Genomic DNA, 23,486 nt, shown 5'->3' with positions numbered 1-23,486 from the left:
GAACAGCAACCATTGAAAATGCTGTAATCACCAGGCTCAAAACTTGGGAGGTTAGTTTATTTTTTGATTGGTAAATGACATTAAAACACCATTCTTCAATGACATTAGAATGTCGGATTTGTGTCAGAATAACCAAAGCTGACTATCTCTTATTTTGCTACAGTTTATTTTAGTTAAGTCAATGTGCTGCTTACAGCTGAGCTCACACTTGATTATATTTCACTTAATCCATAAACATTTCCAACTCTGTTCTTCAACACTGTTGGCCTTTTAATATTACCAGGTGTTGTTAAGAGATCTTACTCTAAATACTGTCTATCTCCAGTTCTCCAGCGCTGCTAGTGGGGATGAGGGATTAGCTGATCAGCATTGTGAGACATTCGCAGGCACCAATTGTTGTTTTAAATTTTAAGGATATTATGGCATCTATTTCCAGGGATACTAGGATAAGTAATATGCCTGGTGTTGTAAAATTGTCTCAATGCATTATAGTCGTTCACAAAAACCAAAAAAAAACAGAAAGAGAATCCAACAGCAAACAACGGGGACGTTTATAATGATGTAATGTCATGACTTTGACTTTGCTCTTGTCGTGGAAAGCCAAACCGATTCATTTAAAGAACCATTTAATAACTGTTTCTAGCACCAGCCCTGGTTAAGAACTGGTGCCTCTTTGGTGGAAAAGCTCTATAATTGGGGGACATATCAATTTTTTTTTTCTCAAAGGGTGTTCAACTGTTGTTCATGGAATTTTTAGCAGCATCAGACATGGCTGCATCAACTAGTTGGGAGAATATGTCTACGTGAGGATGAAGAAAGCAGAAAGAGTACCGAGCATGTGTGTACAAGAGTGCACTTATGTGTATGTGGGTGGTTGTAGGTGTGAGAGTGTCTTATCTTAGAAGAGAAGCTATGACAGGGTCAGAATGGATGGATGATTAATGATTAGGGGGAGTGTAATGTGGGTGGAACTCCTCAGTATCGCCACTCTTAACAAAAACACAAGAGCACAAGAGACTCTGCTTTGTTTAGATCAATCCTTTATTCCTGAGAAAACCACAATGGCAGTCTTTTGCAGCTTACATTTTTTGTTTTGAGATGGGAAGGTGCTGACAGGGCATAGTGGGAATTGAAATGAAACAGCTATGCACTATAAACTCAGGATGCCTCTGAACATAAAAAAATCTGCCATTTTTGTTAGACGTTATGCAATGAAGTCCCAAGCCTTTCACTGAGATATTTGGTCTTCGTTGACCTGAAATGGCAATGTATGAGATACATGCAGAAGCATTCTAAATTCAGTTTCTCTAAATGAATAAATCATAAACCTTAAAGGCATTTTACTCTGACCTTCAGGATCCTGCAGGCATTTTGTGAAGGTTCTGACAAGTTTTTGTTTTAACATATGCCTCAGTCTCAAATAATTGTATTGTTTTTTTTTTTCAATGACCTTGTGGAAAAATAAAATACACGAGTTTCAAAAAACAGGTCTTAATGTGGTTTGTACAAGGAGAACGAACAATGAGAAGCTGGGCAGAATACTAATGGTTTGCAGCTCTGATTGCCTTTTGTCTTTAGATGCTGGTGATCCCCTTTGTCGCACAGCCTGATCAGTTCGTTAATATTTTCAGATTTTCTTACAAAAACCTAATCAGAATGTTCTTGGCATGTGGTCCCACCAGACATGGGTGCAAGGATGCTGTCTTTCTGACTGACTGAGGAACAAAATGGTGAAATAAGGGTTAACTGGGGTCTCGGCCCAATCATAAGACTGTCTGCTTGAGTGTATGGGACTAAGGGGATGTATGCATGGTTCAAAAGCCACTCAAGGCTGTGATCCGAGCATTGTGATGGATGAGGGTTGGGGTTAAGAGTGTCTTTAGGAAGGTCAAAAAGTGTACTGTCACTGGCAATAACTCAAAACTTGTGCCCTTCTGTCAGTTACCCACACCCTCTAACAAGTTTGGCAGAAGTAACGGGTCATCAAAGCTACAACCTGACAAATAAGTAGAAAAATACAATTAAACATTTTGATATCTCTTATTGACATATTTAACTTCAGTGGTAGCAGTCAATATTTGAGTGCAGTAAAACTGTCAATTTTACAAATATCCAAACTACAGCTTAATGTGACTTATTCGCTCTCCAAAGCAAGTGCTGCAAATCTTTGATTGTATTTCCTGTTTGCTACCAAACTATTTCTATTGGTTAAAATTTTAATTCATGATGGACAGTGTGAGCCAACAGAAAAGTCAGGGGAGGACTTAGTAGTCTTTAACTTTGATAGGATTTGAGTTTCCAAGCCCAGATTTGCACAGGGCTTCTGCAGTGACTTGCTTTTACATTTCCAATTTTATCTTGCACACAGCTGGTGATGCTTGCGTGAGAGGCTAATAACATTTGTATACTACCAATTTCATTAGTCCTACATCTCAAACTGTGACTTCAAAACGTGCACCTCACGTGATAAAGTGGGAAAGTCGCTCCATGCATTTGATGCATTACCTGCATTGCATGATACACACAGCAAGCATATTGTTTAGTCAACCTCCAGAGCTTGCACATCATCCATTTTAAAGGCTGCACATAGGTACAAGCTCATATCTAATCTAATCCATGTCCCAGCTAATAATGTGCTGCTTTGTATCAGCAGAAGTTTCAAATCATTGTGTATCTATGATGTCAGTCCGTTTAAGTTGATGGCCATGTGTTGGTTGGTTTGCAATTGTTCCATACTCTTTCCATTTTCTTATGATGAATTAAATTTTGCTCCAAGTTGTCTCTGTTTTAAGGAGTTGGGTAAGTGATTTAAAAAAAATCTTATTAGCAGTTTATACATATACTGTTTAATAAACATTTACATCACAATCACTTTTTTATTAGATGGTTAAGTACACAGTTATGTTTTACATGCTGGTGTGCAAGGAAGACCTGTTGTCCATCATGTCTTTCGGTCAGGCATGCTTTGACATTGGGCCGTCGTTGTGTTACTTTGTTGGGGAGAGAGTGGAGATTCACTGCTGCTGTATCTCTGTCAGCTGCAGATTGTGTCAGACAGAAGGATAGATAGAGAGAAAGACAGCCAAACGAAGCAGATTCAAACCTGTCAATCAGGATCAAAGTGAGGCTGGGAGGAAAGGTGGGGGAAAGATTAGTTCAGTAACATGTGAAGGCAGAGAATAAGGATAAAATCCTGTTGGGACAACCTTAAAGGAATAAAAGTTTTGTTCCTACATGCAGCCAGTTCAGTTTTGGGTTATCATCCCATTAGGGAGACTAATTACTTGCTGAGCAAATGTTCTATCCCCTCCTTTCCAAAAAAAAAAAAACCCAACACATCGGATGATTGATGGATCTTTTGGCTTTGGCACAGAAACTCCTGGTCTCCTCTAATCTAAATGTTCACAAATAAAGGGAGGAGACTTTCGGCTTAGTTCCCAATTCTGTGAAGCATGGTGTAATGATACCCAGTGCTGCCAACCTTTAAAACAAGACTGTTTTAGGGGTTTGCAAACATGAATCACACTGTCTAATTTTCTCTCCTTGCCCATGTCTCTTTTTTTCCTCTCACTTACACAGATCAGTCAGCAGTTAATTAATGAGTTTAATGTTTGGATTCATGCACATATTATGTTTCAATTAGAGAAGGAGCTTCAGCTCCAAGGTAGGACTTATAATCTACCCAAACATTAATCTTCTGCTGTCTCTAAAATGTTTGCACATACAGATATGAGTGTGGCTGCCTATTCGCCTTTGCCTGGCTGTCACTTATCTCCCTTCCTGTAATGCTGATCAGAGCGTTCCCACTTTCTGAAGGAGAGGCCTTAAATCATCTCAGGTTCTGTTGAACATATAATAATCAAATGCTAGAAAATGTGGGTATGTAGTCTCATGTAATGGTGGTCAACAGTGACTACATGTGCTGCTCTGTAAGTCACCAGATTCATTCCTCTATGTCAGTGCTGATGTTTTCTTTGGGTTTTATGGTGTGTATGTTTAGCTGAGTATGTGTACATGACTATGAGAGTGTGTGCATTCTTTTTCCTTGCACACAGTTTGCTTTGAAGCTCATTTGCAGCACTGCTAGCTCAAAGAGCTGAATCAGCACAGGCTCTTCTGCCTTTCTCTTCACTTTTACCCATTTATGAGTGTCCAGGGAAGCTGCGATTTGAATGTAAACACACAACCGGAGGGCAGAACCTAATGTGCACATTCTACTCACACTTCATTAACCTCACAGTGAACAACTCATAGTGATCTGTTTCCACAAGAGCCAATTCAGCACATGTAAAATCTTCCTGTTACATTCTGAGATGGCCATCTCGCAGAATGTATGTGTGATACATGCATCAGATATGATGATACGTAGGTTCCATCCACTGCTTGTGCTGGAAAGTAATTTTTGATCTGTGCTTTTATTGTTTTATAACATTGGATGTTGTCAGAAGTTATTGCCTTATAAAATGTCTCTGCAGCTGGGTTGTGCTTCCACATATGAGAAAGGAGCACTTTTAAGAGTCTCAGTATGCTTGTAGTACAAGGAGCTTTATCTTGTCACATGTGAAATCTGGTAAAAGTCAACAGAGTTTGCATACCTCCTATCCCACAAGAAAGAGAATCCCACTCTCACTTATAGACACAGGTTTGTGTTTACAGTTCCCCTGACAAACGCTGTGTGGACATTACATATCTCACATTAAGGGGGTATGTCCATTTATCTGGTGTTTATGGCCATTGTAGTAAGGTGATGCATTTTGGTCTTTCATGATCCCCTCTTTCTTCAGAGTTACCTTCCCAACTACTTGTCAATTCGATACCAGTGTGAAACAAACCAGAAACACTTTTCAATTCCACTTAAAATCCGTTTTTCAAGCTACCCGTTTGAAAAAGTCTTTAGTTGGAAACAATAGTCCCTTTTGACCAAAAATCGTAGGATTTAAATACTTGGGATTCTTCTTACCCGTATAAAAGGAATCCCAGGTAATTTGTGTGCTTTCTTTTCCCACTGCCTAAAAACGCTGTAGAAAATTAATTTAAATCAGCCTAATGACATTTAGAGAAGTTGTGAAGAAAAATGTCTCACATCTCCAGTCCAGTGTGTGGCAGTAATAAAAAATGAATGTATGTATGTCCTCTTCCTTTGGTCTCTGTCACAAAAAGTATTTTTAAATATGAATCTTGTATAAAGTAGAAAACAGCTACAAAACTCTGTTTTTAAATATGGCGGGTGCAAGACCCCCACCAAGAGTCCCAGGTTAAACGTGCAGAGCGCTTTCAAAATTAATAATATTGTCTGAAAGTGTCATAGTTTGTTTGTAGTTGGACCCAGGTGCAGGTAGACATGGAGGCAGAGGGGTTAAATGAAACAATGTTTAATAATTGCCAACACAACTGTCATAGACAGCAGAGCAGGGACTGGAACCATGAGGCAGAATAACAGACCGAAACAGAACAATGGAAGAAAACAACGATAAGACAGACAACCAGAGAGGAATATATACAGAGGGAAGAGTAGGGACAAGCCATTTCAAACAGGTGAATGAGATGAGAAACAGCTGAGACCAATGAAGGGTGACTGTAGCTATGATTACATGCACAAAATTTCATGATCGGATTAAAATGTATTTGGAATAAGAAACTAAAAAACAATTGGATTGTACTGTTTATATGGACATTAGTACTTGGAATAAAACGGCCAATTGGAATGAAAATGTGTCATGTAAACCTGCGGATCGGAATATTCTGTCGCCAGAGCGACTAGCCACTCAAGTCGAAAATATGTCATGTTAACGTGGGGTGCACATGCGCACTCAGTTTGCCTAATTCAGAATAACTTGATGTCAAGTGTTTACATGCATGCCGATCGGATTGTCAATCTGCATAAACCACCCCTCTCAATCGGATTAAAATTTCATTCCGATCCTTTTGAATGTCAGAATATTCCAACTGACATGTTGACACGATACATTATTAGTCCGATCGGCCATTTTTTCCGATTACTTATGTCCATGCAAACGTTGCTAGTGAGAGCTGAGGGAGAAGAGAAAAGAAGTAGACACAGATATACAGGGAAGAATTCTAACAGAGGTAATCTAAATGTAACAAAACACTACAATAACTAGGAAATAAGTAAACAAAGTAATGGACTAAAAGGGAACATTAAGAGAATATAAAAACAGGGAAATTAAGACAAACACAGACAGAAAGTCCCTGCAAAAAGGATTAAGTAAAAAAAAAAAAAAATGCACTTTTGTCCACACAGGATACCGTGGTTGAATTTGTATCTTGCAATAAATCTCTTGGTATTTTAATTAATGCCAGCTTTTCATTTAGAGTGAAAAAATGACTTGTCGCAGAACGTGCCTACTTAACATTAGCTTTGTTTCCATTGACCATTAAATTGCACAAATTGTAATTACAAAAATAAGTTTGCTTAATGGAAACATGCCATTTAAAAATAAAAAACTACTGTTTTTCGATAAAAAGTTTTTGCGCTAGGATGAGGTGATTTTTTTTGGCCGTATCAAAATTGGTGTATTTTGCAAAACTTGCGAAACAGTTTTTTTGCATCACAAGAGTCACATGATCAAAAACCAGATGTTACTACTGGCGAAAAAGACAAATAAGGCAACAAGAAGTAGTAGGAGGGTGATGTAATCACGTGGAAAAAGTTATACACGTGTGGCTTTAATTGCATTTCTTATTTACCAAAATGCTGCAACTATGAAATTGTGTTTTTTCGGTTAGCAGAATATCGACAAACTTTTGTGCGCATTTGTAATGGAAACGCAGCTATTGACTACACCGACATTTATCACAGGACCTGATTGTTTTACACACAACTGCACTTTATACTTTTTGGCTAACTGGCGTTCATTGTCCACATGCATACTGTTGCACTGGTATATATTCCTTTATACATCACTAAGTGACTTACTTAATTACCTTCCTATTTGCTCCTTAAACAAAGTAATAACAGATACACCTCACAGACTTTATTACAATTAGCATCCCATCAGTTTTTGCAGGTTTTGGGGGAAAACATGCTCCTACAGTGCTCCTTCGAATTGGAACAAACTTAATTTAACTGGATTTTACACATATTTGAACAAAAATGGATTAAGCTCCACTTAACCTGGTTTTCAATCATTTTTTTGGCAAGTGTCTTTGTTTTTATTTGCTCTTTTATGTAGTGTATTCCAACTGATTCTTTTTTTTGTTATAACAATAACATCTTGTATGTAAAAACAAGTTACTTTAAAAAGTAGACCCTGTGTCTTAATGAGATTTATGTCTTTAAATAAAGCTAACAAATGTAGTGGTATGTTTTGTTGAGAGTGTAGACAGGAGGTCAATCAGTTAGCCTCTGGTGTGCCTGTCGGCCACAGCAAACTATTCTATCTGTTTTTAATTAAGCAGAACATATTTTAATCACATCTTTAAAAAAATGGGTGATGAAATGAAAGATTCCCATATAAAATGCTCCTTTCTTCAGTATTTGACCAGTCGGTGCAGAGGAAATGGACCGGCTCATTTTCATTGTAACCATTAAAAGCTCTTTATATCATGCTAGAAGGCTCTTAGTTAGAGACAACATAATCATTTTGTTGCAAGCAAATTCAGCACCCATTTATTAAATCTTAGCTTTTAGTGCCTGAAATACTTACCACAAGTTATCCTATTACTCTGTCCTTGTCTGTAAATCTTGTAAGAAACTTTTATCTTATCATGCCTGCATATATTGTTCTATGACTAATTTTCCCTTTTACTGCCTAATGGCTATAAAAGAAAAAAAAATTGTTTTTACATAGTATGAGCATACCCTACATCTACAGTCAAGCTGTTGCAATCAGTCAACCTTGTCCCATTACATTTATAACCCTTACCCCCTTAAGAGTGCAGCTACACCATAGCTTCCACCCCCAGCAGTAAGCTTGCTAAAATACCAGACATTTATCATAGTTATTATAGTCATTAAATCCTTCCACACAGCACAGATTCCCCTCAGCTTTGTATCCTTTTGAGGCGCAAGAGTAGATGGATTAGGTTATTGCCTTCACTTAGGGGCACTGGTATCAGCCACAATAATCTTTGTCCTCAACCAGAGCCTTTAAAATTTAGGACTCTGACACATCACAGCTACTCTGACAATTTGGTGCCACCGAAACTGCTGAAGTATTCTCAGATCTTTGTGTTAGTACAGCTACTACCATCGCTCCGACTGAATGTTTAAAGTCTTGGTTATACTGCAGAATAAATTTCTGCACAGCTGTGGCCAAGAACGAATAACCTCTGCCCATAATCTGATTGTTCCTTGGCTATGTATGTTCACATGTGGGAGTGCCACTGGACAAAGTGATAAAAATCCAATTGCTTGTGGGTATGGGGGATTTCAACTTTTAACATAAAGCTTTTGGACTGTTTATTAGGGTAAAAAAAACCAGGGTGAATTCAGTCTATTCGACATAAAATCTTTGAAGATGTTATATATTGAATAAAAAATCCATGCATCTGTCGTGATCCAGACTTGGTAAGTACTAGATCAGGGCTTTTGAAGTGGATGCACATGTAAGTTTAGTATTTCTTCTATATCTTAACTTAGATAAGAAGTTTACTATGAAAAACCATCAGAGCTTTGTTAAATATGTCCTCAAGATTTGACTGATTTTTGCAGATTCTAATATTTCTTTGAGAGCTGTTATTAGAAGCTTTCCAAATATTTAGTTGTTGTCTTTCTGTCGTGAGTTAATAATTACTTTCACAAGAAGCATAGGTGGTATAACACTGTGTTTAAGAATGAATGGCCAATATGCATTCCATTCAATACAGTTTACATTTAAATAGCTACTTACAGCTTTTGTGGTTCTTCTTTTTTTAAATGCTAATTCTCAAAAAACAGCGAACATTGTTTTCTTATTCCATGGCAACAACTAGCTCACCAAAGAGTGCTGCATCAGCGATAGCACTTATTAATTAGTGCATTCACTAACCTGAAAAGGATCAGATGTATGAGTTTCCGACTGGTCAAGGATAAAATTGGTTGATTTTCTGCGATTTCTCAGCATAACATAAGACACATATAAAAACCTAACATTGACAGCATAAATTATTATAATGCCCTACTCAAAGTACCTAATAGGTTATAAATAAATTTTTTGCATAAAAAATCTTATTTGTCTAAACACTGGTATAAAAGTGCTGGACGACAATCTTTGTTATTGAGAGACATAAATAGACCCAACAAAAATAAATTGCAGCTTATATTTTAATAATTTCACATTGTATTATCTCCTCATCACTTTTGCACATTTATTTATTAGCCCCGTATGCCTCATTCCATATGAGTGTGTTTGGTTGATGAATTTCTCCCATTCATTTGTTTTCTGACAATGTGTTTTTTTTTTGTCACAGCATGCCCACCAGGTACCTTCAAATCAACCCAAGGTCCAGGTCTTTGTCTGCAGTGCCCTTCCAACAGCCGATCCACAGCTGAGGCTGCCACAATCTGTGTTTGCCGCAACGGCTACTACCGTGGCGACGCTGATCAGCCGGATGAACCTTGCACCAGTGAGCATAGTATTCATGATGTTGCATGTTGCCCTCATTCACTGTGACACAATGATATTTTGATAGGATAAGAACTTGCTACAGGTCTTTTTGAAAGGTTTAGGATTGACAATAATATAAAACAGACTGGCCAGCCGCAATTGTGTTGTATCTAAATCCCAAAACATCTCTTCAGTATGGTTGTAATAATCACGGGGGTGGGGGATTACATTGCTGACATTTCCGCTCAGCTGTCTTTTTTCTTCCCCTTTCTCCTTTTTATGTTGTTCTTTTTGTTTGTCTGTTATCATCCCCTGAAGTCCTAATTACTCAGGCAGATGTTGTGAAGCTTCAACACTGTCCTGCCGTTATCCGCTGGAGATCCAATAAGACCTTACACAGCATCGTGCTTATCTTAATATGATGTAAAAGCAATATGCTAAGCTTTCCTGCTGTCCCTGTTGACACAGAGTTACACAAGAGAAGACCTCCAAAAAGTTTGCTTACTCTTCTTTTTCATTTATGGACACCGGGGAGTATATAATATTTTTTCATCTATACAACAGACCTTGAGGCATTAGCTGGCTGGTTATCTGTTAATTAATTCCTGATTTATTAACAGAAATTTGGTTAACTGGCCTCAAGAATGGGCTCAGGGTTACATTATTTTCCAGATACATAGCCTTTATAGCTAGTAAGCATTTTTATAGTTAGTTTTTCCATGTATGTGTTTATAAACTGAATGATTGTCTTAAAGCTGCAGAGGTATCACAGTGCAACATGACTGTAAATGTTTTATTGTCTTGCACATGTTGCCATCAGCACCTGTGTTATGGATGCTACAGGGAGAAAATACCTTTCTTCCATCTTGTGTTTTTTTCCTGTACACTGCACACTTTTGCAGTGAATTTGCAAATTTTCTATCATCTATAGCATCTGCCTCTACCTCGAGGCCTTGCATTTTCTCTAAGCAATCTCCACAAGGGCTCCCCACTGACTCTCTGGAACAGATCCCCATGGCCTAAGCAGCCTGTTACTTTCTTTCTGATTTCAATCATTCAAGCGTTATCCCCTCCCTTGTTTTTTTTTTTTTTTCTATTGCTAGATTCTTCTCCCTCATTCTTCACTCAGCGTGGAAAAAAATCTCCAGTATATTTGGACATTTGGAAGACATTCTTCCTTTCAAACACTAGATATCAATTCATATCCTGTTATGGTTATTTAAGATGACGAGTCATTGTCTTTATTTGCCCCTGCAAATATAATACCTTACTGTTCTGAGACCGTAGGTCCACCCAAAGTTAACCTTAACAAAGTTAAGGTAAAATATTCAAACATTCAGTACAACATACAGGTCCTTCTCAAAATATTAGCATATTGTGATAAAGTTCATTATTTTCCATAATGTCATAATGAAAATTTAACATTGATATATTTTAGATTCATTGCACACTAACTGAAATATTTCAGGTCTTTTATTGTCTTAATACGGATGATTTTGGCATACAGCTCATGAAAACCCAAAATTCCTATCTCACAAAATTAGCATATCATTAAAAGGGTCTCTAAACGAGCTATGAACCTAATCATCTGAATCAACGAGTTAACTCTAAACACCTGCAAAAGATTCCTGAGGCCTTTAAAACTCCCAGCCTGGTTCATCACTCAAAACCCCAATCATGGGTAAGACTGCCGACCTGACTGCTGTCCAGAAGGCCACTATTGACACCCTCAAGCAAGAGGGTAAGACACAGAAAGAAACTTCTGAACGAATAGGCTGTTCCCAGAGTGCTGTATCAAGGCACCTCAGTGGGAAGGAAAAAGTGTGGCAGAAAACGCTGCACAACGAGAAGAGGTGACCGGACCCTAAGGAAGATTGTGGAGAAGGGCCGATTCCAGACTTTGGGGGACCTGCGGAAGCAGTGGACTGAGTCAGGAGTAGAAACATCCAGAGCCACCGTGCACAGGCGTGTGCAGGAAATGGGCTACAGGAGCCGCATTCCCCAGGTCAAGCCACTTTTGAACCAGAAACAGCGGCAGAAGCGCCTGACCTGGGCTACAGAGAAGCAGCACTGGACTGTTGCTCAGTGGTCCAAAGTACTTTTTTCGGATGAAAGCAAATTCTGCATGTCATTTGGAAATCAAGGTGCCAGAGTCTGTAGGAAGACTGGGGAGAAGGAAATGCCAAAATGCCAGAAGTCCAGTGTCAAGTACCCACAGTCAGTGATGGTCTGGGGTGCCGTGTCAGCTGCTGGTGTTGGTCCACTGTGTTTTATCAAGGGCAGGGTCAATGCAGCTAGCTATCAGGAGATTTTGGAGCACTTCATGCTTCCATCTGCTGAAAAGCTTTATGGAGATGAAGATTTCATTTTTCAGCACGACCTAGCACCTGCTCACAGTGCCAAAACCACTGGTAAATGGTTTACTGACCATGGTATCACTGTGCTCAATTGGCCTGCCAACTCTCCTGACCTGAACCCCATAGAGAATCTGTGGGATATTGTGAAGAGAACGTTGAGAGACTCAAGACCCAACACTCTGGATGAGCTAAAGGCCGCTATCGAAGCATCCTGGGCCTCCATAAGACCTCAGCAGTGCCACAGGCTGATTGCCTCCATGCCACTCCGCATTGAAGCAGTCATTTCTGCAAAAGGATTCCTGACCAAGTATTGAGTGCATAACTGTACATGATTATTTGAAGGTTGACGTTTTTTGTATTAAAAACACTTTTCTTTTATTGGTCGGATGAAATATGCTAATTTTGTGAGATAGGAATTTTGGGTTTTCATGAGCTGTATGCCAAAATCATCCGTATTAAGACAATAAAAGACCTAAAATATTTCAGTTAGTGTGCAATGAATCTAAAATATATGAATGGTAAATTTTCATCATGACATTATGAAAAATAATGGACCTGTACAATATTGTGGAAAAATATTTGCCCACTCACAGATTTCTTCTGTTATTGCTATTTGTTCCACTTAAATGTTTTATAAAATCAAATTTTAATACCAAACAAAGGGAAAATGCAGTGATGATTTCATATGAAAACTGAAAAACAGTATCCAAACCATCCTTACCCAGTGTGAAAAAGGTAATTCCCCTCTAAACCTAGTACTTGTTGCACTACCCTTAGTGACAAGAACTCCATCAGTCATTTGCCATTGCTGGCAATGAGTCTTTTACATACCTGTAAAGGAATTTAAGGTAGCTAGACATTTTGATTAAGCTACTTAAAACCTTTTTTTTTTAGCCATTAAGAGTTGGATTTACTGGGGAATAAGGTCCCAGACTGATGGTCGGACATTCACCCTTAGGATTTTCTGGCAGAGAGCTGAATTTTACTTCCATCAGGTATAGCAACCTATCCATGTTACAAAACACAGAAGCAGCCTCAGACCATCACACTGCCATCGACATGTTTGACTGGAGGTAGAAGGCACAACTCGCAAAAAGTTCCACTTTTGTCTTTTCAGTCCACAGAATATTTTCTCAAAAATCTTGGGGGTCATCCAGATGTTTTTTTCTACTTTTTTTTTTTTTTTTGCAAATATGAGACAGGAAATTTTGTTCTTTTTGATCTTAAACTCTGCCATGTATGCTTTTTTTGCCTTGTCTTTTTATTGTTAAATTATAACGGCTGATGCCAGCTGAAGAAAGTGAGGCCTGGAGGGCTTTAGATGTTGTTCTTGGGTCTTTCATAACCTCCTGGATGGGTTATTGAAGCATTATTTTCATAATTTTGGTGGGCTGCTCACTCTTTGAAAGGGTCACCACTGTTCTATGTTTTCTCGATTTATGGAAAAGATTTACAAAAGAATCGGTAACCTTTGTTAGACTGGAAGATGTCAAGGACTTTGTTTTCCATTTGTGCTTTAGATGAGTGCATAGTGTGCTGCTTTTGCAGATATTTTTTAGCTTGCTAGATATTGTCAGTCAGGTTCATATTTAATTAATTGTAGGTCTGGTGGTAATCAGACCTGTGTTGCTAAGGAAATTGAAATAAGCCTTTCATAGATAAGGTTAATCACACTTAATTCATGATTTTCACATAGGAGCGGGCAGGTTTGGATAGATTTTTCCCTTAATAAATAAAATAATAATTTGAAAACTTTATTTTTGTATTTTCTCAGGTATATTTTGTCTGATAAAAAACATTACTTTGATGAAATAAAAAAACATTTAGGTGTGAAAAAAACCCAAAAACCGAAGTTCTCAGCAAAAACACAGCTTCCTTTGAAAGTTTCAGGCTGCTATAGCAGCTGAACCTGATTTGCTGTGGGTGCCTTGCAGCGCAGCAGGAGGGCCACTAAGATCATCCTAGTAAGAATCTCTTTAATACTGTGGGTCCTGATAAGAGCGCTGCCAGAGTAGCTTAAATCAGACCAGTATATAACAGCAGAAGCTGTAGCTTAAGTGCTTCTCACCAGTGTCTGAAGCCTGGGTCCCTGTATGCTCCAAAGCAGCTTGATTAGCTTGCTGACGGATTGGCCAAGCCCTGGCTATCGCAGCAGGAGGCCTCATGGTGTATCCCCCCACCTCCACCAGCCTCCTCCTTTAGGGTTCTGAATATACCAGATCTGGGCTGCATTTTAAACTCTCCAATGCATCCCTTAACCCTCCTTTCCCCATTTTCTATGTCTTGCACTGTTTTCAATCTTTGCCTTAGGGTAGGTATACCACAAGTGTTCCGTCTCACAGCGGGAAGCTCAAGCTACCCTGCAAAGTAAGTACTTTTGGAACAGAATTTTTCTTTGTGACTTCCTGGTGTTGTCTTTGGATTCTAAGCCCCAAGGTGACCTACACTGCTTCTGGTTTCTCATGAGTGTCAGAGCAGGGTAGTGGGGACAGGTCAACTGGTTCTAGCATGTTGAACCATGGGGGTTCTCTCAATATGTGAGTCAGTAAAGTTGATTGATAACTGTGGGAATTCATCCTGTTAAACCTCTGCTCATTGGTCCATAGCAGATAGATATAATAGAGAATCCCGATGTGAGCTATAGTGGAAAAGAGAAAGTCACCAAAAAGAGGGGACAAAAAAAGAAAAAGGAAAATACTACTTCACCATGTCTAAAGGAGTAACCAGAAATCAGGAAATATTTGAATACTTATATAAACTGGCAAAAAATAAAAGCTGCCAGGGTAATTTTTGTATGTACAAAATTTATTATAAAAAGTCCCAGTGTAAGAAGATAGATACAATATTATGTATTTGCATTTGAATTCAACTACTATATGCACTCTTGAACCAATTTGTATAAGTAATGAAATAAAAACTGATAAATTTCTACATGTTTCTGTCCATGTATAATACAAAGAAAACATGTCTACTGTTTTTTTTTAATTCTTTCATAATTGTAAATATTTTGACACCTTTTTTCTCTCTTTCCTGTTTTCTTGCTAGTTTTCCTTCTTTAAAGAGAGACATCAGTAAGCTGTCACAGTGTTCTTTTGCTTTAAGTTGGTCTTTACTTTAATTTGCTGCCAAATTTAGCTAAATCTATTGTCAGCTGGCCAGTTTTTCCCTTCAGTAAGGGCATGAAGGAATGGAACTAAAGTCTCGGATTCCTGTTTTTTCTTTTCTTTCTTTTTCAGATGTGACACCCCATAATCCACACAACAATATACATGGCATCCACACATGCTCAAATGTCATACATTTTTCTCTGGCACCTGCTAAGGTTATTTTATGTACTGGAGAATGAAAGACACATAAAGATATCAGTTAGTGACCAGAATCGGCTCATATTCAACTTGATTATTTTGAGTTTTTAACCAGTCAGAAACTCAATAATATATTGTTTTTATGATTAGTGAATCTACATTTCCGTGGTGCTGTCAACAACAGTCCATGGTATGGAAACTGTGTTTTCACTATAAGTAACGTGTTTAAAAACAAAAGCCAGCAGAAGCATAAAAGCTGTAAGAGGTTATTTAAAGGGAAATTGTATTTTTTTATGAAGGCATGTGGAATTTTCATCCAGGCTGCTACAACAGAGAACTATATTTCGGATGGATACTGGTCAGTTCAATTCTTCGCCATTTTGTACTTCAGCAGTTTTGATAATTTTGTACCAAACTTTGCAGAAAATAACTGCCTGCTATTGGAGGTCAATTTGTGTCTGCCTTGGGGATGTTTTATTTAACTGGTAAAGAGCAAATTGACACTGAGCCAATTTTAGCATCCGGAACATATTACATCAAAGTTGCTCAGTTTTATTTATGTAAGCTTTCAACCTGCCTGTTTTGGAGAATGCTTGATTTGAAAATGCTGGCAATCTTTTGAAAATCCCAGAGTAAAGTTAAGGATCTGCATTCACGTACTCACAGAAACTGATATTTACAGTGTGTCATGGAGTGACATTTTGGACTTTGTGGGTTCTTGTGATGGTTTATTTTGTAATTTAGATTCTCCTTATGGCTCTTTGTTTATTTCTTAAAAAAAGGTCGAAACGTAACAAAAACACTGCAGGTATGAATCCAGAGACAAAATCCCAAACTTTCATAACACTGCAGGTACTTTGGCAAAATGTAGCATAAGCGAAGCATAAGCGAAGCAAAAACAAAACATAGTCATGGTAGGGAAAGGGATAATCAACAGAATAACAGAAGGAACCAGCCAGAACAGAGACACCAAACCAACTAATATACTGGGGAAATAAAAAAAGCAGATAATCAACGGAACAGGGAACAGGTGCGACAAGGGGGCAGGGAAGGAGCAGGAACAGGTGAAACAAATACAAAGGCTGAGGAAGAGTGAAAGGACAGAAAACACAAACTAAGCAAGAGAATAAATCAGAGGAGGAAATAAAGAACTAGAATAACTATGAACTAAAGTAAACAGAGAAACTAGAGGGGAACATAGAAACAATAACCTAAGAAATAAACAAAGAGCCATAAGGAGAATCTAAATTACAAAATAAACCATCACAAGAACCCACAAAGTCCAAAATGTCACTCCATGACACAGTGGGTAATACTAACGGTGCTAATTTAACTAAACATTAATATAAGATGCTAAAGACTTTTTGAAATGTCAAGTATAATTCATCTTGCCTTTGTTTAGTATTAGTAGAACCATGTTTTATATCTACTACAATGAAAACGGTTTGACTTAGCCATTGGCTCCTAATAGGAATAATCAATGGTCTCTTATGGCAGGAAGGTTAAAAAAAATACAGTATGTCAATTGCTGTTAGTTATAGTTTTCAAAGAAACTGCAGAAAAATCGTCAATGGATCAGATATCGGCCACATATCTACATGCTCTCTGGCACTGTCCTCCTGTCTATGGCTTCTGGCCAAAAGTAGACATGATCAATCCCCAAAAAATATTTTTAAAGACCATGTTTCCTCCCATGGCACAAGCCTGCCCTTTTGGACTTTTCAAGGGAGCACCTTAGTTTCAAATAATTTGTCTGCTGTATTTTCAGTATCGTGCTTCTGTTTCTTTGCATTGTGCAGCTTAACTTGCAGCCTGGGTACCATCTAGCAGTTTGAAATTAAGTACTTGAAAGCCTTTTGCTGGTTTTAACATTTTGATGAGGAGTGTATCTCTGCATCTGTGTGTGTGGTTCTAATTAATGATATAGCTCAGTATCTTCTTCCCACTTTATATAAGAAATATGTTTCTTTGAAGTAATATTTACTGATACAGATAGTCCTGACAGCAGAACACAGAAGTAGTTGAGATAGTTTGGACAATAGGGGCATTATTTTTCACTAAGACTGCAAGTTTGGCTGTTGCTAAAGTGTGTGATGGATGTGATAGATGATACAGAGGATACTCATCGGGCATAGACCGAACAACTCCCAGGAGAGCCGATAAAGTACTTCTTGTCACTCAAACACCCTATTGTGCCATAGTTTCACTCCACAAACAATGCATCTTGTAGCATCCAAGGACCTCATTATATGGCATTTGACCTGTGGCTTGAGCACTATGTGTCCCCCTCAGCAAGAGCATAACAATCACACTATAAAGCTCATGCCCCTTATTTTGGGCCATAACTTGATAGTTGTCTCAACCTTGCTTTTTCCGCTGCTCTGTCCAAGCTCTCTAGATTTACATTTGACTTTGCAGCAATTATTTATCATATCTTTGTTAAATGACCTAACTCTTTTCAGTGAACTACATGGCTCAGTTGAATTAGAGAGTTAAGTCCATTTAAAATCTGAAAAGTCATGTAAAACTGTTGTACGCATGGGTATGTAAGGTTTATTAAAAAATATATTTATATATTTTTTTAAATATTTTAATCAAGATGTTTAACAATTATTTTTATATTTCTTGAGCATTTTTAGTGTTTGTTGATGGCTGTTTGCATGCCTTTGTCTTGTTTTAACATATGTAAAAGTACTGTTTGTTACATTTAACTGTATGAAAAGTGATTAATTGATACAGTTTGATGTTTGAAGTTGTTAATTTGTTAGTATTTTTCAATGAAAAATGAAAAATCTACATGGTAATTGAACGTTTTGACACAGAAACTGACACAAAACTGTGGGAGCCTTCTGGTCCTTCTCAAAATATTAGCATATTGTGATAAAGTTCATTATTTTCCATAATGTCATGATGAAAATTTAACATTCATATATTTTAGATTCATTGCACATTAACTGAAATATTTCAGGTCTTTTATTGTCTTAATACGGATGATTTTGGCATACAGCTCATAAAAACCCAAAATTCCTATCTCACAAAATTAGCATATCATTAAAAGGGTCTCTAAACGAGCTATGAACCTAATCATCTGAATCAACGAGTTAACTCTAAACACCTGCAAAAGATTCCTGAGGCCTTTAAAACTCCCAGTCTGGTTCATCACTCAAAACCCCAATCATGGGTAAGACTGCCGACCTGACTGCTGTCCAGAAGGCCACTATTGACACCCTCAAGCAAGAGGGTAAGACACAGAAAGACATTTCTGAACGAATAGGCTGTTCCCAGAGTGCTGTATCAAGGCACCTCAGTGGGAAGTCTGTGGGAAGGAAAAAGTGTGGCAGAAAACGCTGCACAACGAGAAGAGGTGACCGGACCCTAAGGAAGATTGTGGAGAAGGGCCGATTCCAGACCTTGGGGGACCTGCGGAAGCAGTGGACTGAGTAAGGAGTAGAAACATCCAGAGCCACCGTGCACAGGCGTGTGCAGGAAATGGGCTACAGGTGCCGCATTCCCCAGGTCAAGCCACTTTTGAACCAGAAACAGCGGCAGAAGCGCCTGACCTGGGCTACAGAGAAGCAGCACTGGACTGTTGCTCAGTGGTCCAAAGTACTTTTTTCGGATGAAAGCAAATTCTGCATGTCATTCGGACATCAAGGTGCCAGAGTCTGTAGGAAGACTGGGGAGAAGGAAATGCCAAAATGCCAGAAGTCCAGTGTCAAGTACCCACAGTCAGTGATGGTCTGGGGTGCCGTGTCAGCTGCTGGTGTTGGTCCACTGTGTTTTATCAAGGGCAGGGTCAATGCAGCTAGCTATCAGAAGATTTTGGAGCACTTCATGCTTCCATCTGCTGAAAAGCTTTATGGTAATGAAGATTTCATCTTTCAGCACGACCTGGCACCTGCTCACTGTGCCAAAACCACTGGTAAATGGTTTACTGACCATGGTATCACTGTGCTCAATTGGCCTGCCAACTCTCCTGACTTGAACCTCATAGAGAATCTGTGGGATATTGTGAAGAGAACGTTGAGAGACTCAAGACCCAACACTCTGGATGAGCTAAAGGCCGCTATCGAAGCATCTTGGGCCTCCATAAGACCTCAGCAGTGCCACAGGCTGATTGCCTCCATGCCACGCCGCATTGAAGCAGTCATTTCTGCAAAAGGATTCCCGACCAAGTATTGAGTGCATAACTGTACATGATTATTTGAAGGTTGACGTTTTTTGTATTAAAAACACTTTTCTTTTTTTGGTCGGATGAAATATGCTAATTTTGTGAGATAGGAATTTTGGGTTTTCATGAGCTGTATGCCACAATCATCCGTATTAAGACAATAAAAGACCTGAAATATTTCAGTTAGTGTGCAATGAATCAAAAATATATGAATGTTAAATTTTCATCATTACATTATGGAAAATAATGAACTTTATCACAATATGCTAATATTTTGAGAAGGACCTGTATTATATGCATACAATACGCATATTTTCAGAATCATTTTAATTTTAATGTCACCTTATTGGGTTATTCCTACACTTTATCCGTAGCTGCCATTACAATACATTGGTATGAGCTGATCTGGAGCTCGTAGCAGCCTCGTGTTTATTCATCCCGCCCTGCAGTAAATCAACCCCGCTACGGGTGGATTATTTATTATTGGTTAGATACTGAGCAAACCGAGCAACTTGGTTTTCCCTGGAACTCACTGATCAAGTGAAAGACTCTTTAAACCTTCGAAGGAGAAGCTTGGAAGATAGCTTTAAGTACACTGTTGCACCTGGTAGAACTTTTTCCCTTTAATGGAGGTTAACTGAGGCTTGCTGCCTGCTGTCCCAGCTTGTAGAATGTAGACGACCAGACTCTGCACCTTGAAGGATGCTAGTCTTTTGTCTAGGCATAGACACATAGGTGGGTTCGTGTAGTAGAACTCCACTTTAGGTTGGGGGGGTAGGAGACCACAAGCCCATGTGGTTCCTTTATCTGTTCTTTAAAGCTTCGCAGCCATTGTTCTTTTTTCCATATAGTCACCCATTTCATGCGGCATACACGCCGAGTCAACCAGCAGCCAGACGTCAACCAGCCAAACCAACCCATTTCCCTTTGTCTCATCACTAGCTTGCTTGCTAGCTAGTTTGCTAGTTAGCATAGCCACTAGCCTAGTTGTTGTTTGGCCGAGACCATTGATATATATTACTCGAATGGACATCACCTATGAGCCACTTTTGACAGCAATGTGCGCACGCAGGCGCCATTGCTATGCATTGAGTCATATCAACAAAACCATACTGTTCCAATGTGGGATGAGCATGAATAAGTCACAAAATTGGTTTAGTGCCGTTATTAGACAACCTCAGAAAAATAAAGAAGGGGGCGAGGGGGTTCTGTTATTATATCCAATTTTTAGAAAATATGGCTCAAGTTAAAGCTTAAATTAAAGAATAAATTGTCAAAATTATGATACATAGAAATATGTACTCTACCTTAACATAAATCTATAAGCAGTCCCTTAGCAAAAAGTAGTTTATTCAAGTGTACTACTAGTACACTTATTTTATACTTAAAATGAGGCTGCGTATTTGAAGTTTACTTTTTATAAACTATATTTTATTTACTTAAGAATAGTATAGTGAAGTATACTTGGCTTCTACTGAAAGGTACAATGAGAAGTCTGTGACTAAGTACTGTAATAATAAGACTTAAACTTATAATAATGAAGCTTATACTTGTACTTTAGTATAACTTTTATTTCTGCCACAAAGTACTGATACTTGGAATATCTTGATCCAAGTACAGGATAAGGTGAAGTCAGACTCGTGCTTACATTTACATTTTTCACTACACAAGTTTGCTTTGAGGTATTACCCCTGTTATAAACTTACATGTTCAAAATCATATTGTGCTGAAGTTTAAGTTACAGTATAGCATGTGTACTCAATTGCATTAACTTTTTGTGCCTTAAAAACATACACAGAAACAGGGAAACAGACTTGACTTTATTGATCAAGTTCTAGTCCCTCTCATAACGGTTTGGCAATGGTACATAGCATCATCCGTTTCAATAAGAACACATTTTGTTTTAATCCTGTCAGACAGCACTAACAGTTTCAGTGTGTTTAACCTCATATATGAAAGTACTTTGTACATTGATCTGTGAATCTTTACATAGAGGCCTGTCTGATTTAGCAAGTACCTCAACTAAAACACAACATAGTTCGGCACATGAACAAAAAGCGGAAACTTGGTGTGAACATGTTTGTTTAAAACTAATCAAGTCATTAATTAAACAAAATGTTTCATATTTTAAGCATACAGCACTGTTGTATCTCATTTTTAGTCTGTCATAGTTTTGACTGTGATACAGAACTCCATCAACCAAAAAACGGTTGTAAGACCAGAAGCAGGTGCTTAGATTTCCACACAACTTTGCTATGGCAAGCCTATATGGTATTTTAATAAATGTTTTGTATCAGGGGATGACCAAAACCTCTGACACTTTCAGTTAGTATTTTACAATTTTCTTTTATTAAAGTAAAGTTCTTCAACAAAAGATTTAACCATTTCATTTTCTGGATGGATAGTGTCCTTAGCCCTTTTTGGCAATTATCTCCACAACAGAAATGTTCTGACAATTTGTGAGGGGACATACTGTGTTCCATGAAAATACTTCATGAGACTGTCCATACTGGATTCAAATGAAAAGGTTGATGTAGCCCATAATGGCCCCCATTATTTGACACTTTGAGCAATGTGTGTTAGCAAGTGGATATTGAAAGTCATGTTTTTTTTTTTTTTTTCCATACAGTCTTTGGAAAACAATTACAAATTTTCAAAAATCACAAATTGTTTTAGAGCTAGCTCTGCTATTAAGATGCTTTCAGTCTTTATGGTATCTTACAATAATGTATATTTGCCAAACACCAGTAGGAACAAATGGTTCCAAAATCTTGCAGGGAGTATGCCTTTCAATACAGGTAGAGAATAGAAAAGGAGAAATGCTCGCCGCTCCGAAGCTTTCCAGAACCTCCGTTCAGTCAATGACCTTGGTGTCCTAGTAATCTCAACAGGTGGTTTTATTTTTGCAAGTCGCCTATCAACTTCATCAATCTCTTTAGCTATGAACCAGGGGGAATCTCTGTTTGTCGAATCAAACCACAGTGTAGAGAGTTGGCGAGTGATTCCCAGACATACATTGTGTTGATAGTCAGGAATGAAGCCATGGCCCTTTGACTCCATACACTGGTTCATAAGTTGTTCCTGACATTGCATGACTGAAATGATCCCTCTCATTTCTAAGTAGGGGTTCAGGTTGTCCGTATGAATATGATTTACCACCTCTGTTCAAGCAAAAATCACAGCCGTAAAAACCATTGGACTGATTAGTGTTGGGAAGCAATGGACGAGCCACAGAATCAGAGCTACAAATCAGCAGAAACACTTTAGAAACATGACTGTGTCGTTTTCTGTCCTGCCAGGCAATACCTTCAGTCTCTAATATGAAGCTTCTTTAACAAATGGTTTTAGCAATGTAATGATGGCTTAGCTGGCCCAAACCAAAATGTTGACATTAAAATGTGCCTTTTTCTTATTTCTGGTTCCAGTTCTATTACCTGGCACTGAATTGGCCAAATGCTGTATTTAGAACTTTTAAACACTGTTGCACCATCACAATTCCAAATCAGGGTCAAATCATCTTTTCCAAGAACTCCATTGAACACAATTTCTGATACTCTCCACCAGACTGGATATCAGTTAAAACACCAAAGGATCTAGTTTTTTCAGTAAGACTGACATCATGTTCCTGCAGAAGTTTTTTAATGTGTGCATGAAGGGGAATTACAAGAAAGGAGAAACCATTTTTTAAACCTCTCTTGGCATCAAACCCTATGTTGCAAAAGGTACAATGAGAGGGACAGTGTGCACTAATGCCAAGGTATGCTAAGCATTTTTCACAATAAAAGTGAACTTCAGACTGTGATGAACTTCCAAATTCTTTGTGGAAAAGGTAATGTGAAGGTGGAATAAGACCTGGAAAAATTAAGTTGAACATCTCCAGTAAATGAGTAAGTGCTTTGCCTGTTAAATTGTTCTACAGCACATAGGACATGAGCATCAATAAACTTTCTCCCTTTGAAACAGGTGCACCAGGATACAGGGGATTGTCACCATCTGCTTGGTATTCACTGCCCTATAGATATAAGAAAAAAGATAAAAAAAAAAAAAAACATGTAAAAATGAAAATGAGTAGCAGCAAACTTAAGCAGTAACATCAGTATAACAT

General features: G+C 38.2%; 1 protein-coding gene across 2 annotated transcripts in view; it reads left to right on the top strand.

The window, feature by feature from the left end:
• Nucleotides 1–23,486, top strand: part of LOC124869964 (ephrin type-B receptor 1-B) — a 285,573-nt gene that overhangs the window by 146,993 nt on the left and 115,094 nt on the right. For both annotated transcript variants that reach the window (XM_047368261.1, XM_047368260.1), the window contains exon 4: nucleotides 9,412–9,567. In XM_047368261.1, coding sequence (XP_047224217.1) covers nucleotides 9,412–9,567 — 156 coding nt within the window. The remainder of the gene's footprint in view (nucleotides 1–9,411; nucleotides 9,568–23,486) is intronic.

This window comes from Girardinichthys multiradiatus, chromosome 6 (genome assembly GCF_021462225.1).
Source record: "Girardinichthys multiradiatus isolate DD_20200921_A chromosome 6, DD_fGirMul_XY1, whole genome shotgun sequence".
Taxonomy (NCBI): domain Eukaryota; kingdom Metazoa; phylum Chordata; class Actinopteri; order Cyprinodontiformes; family Goodeidae; genus Girardinichthys; species Girardinichthys multiradiatus.
Note: the sequence above shows the minus strand (reverse complement) of the source record. Positions and strands in the feature narration are given on the sequence as shown.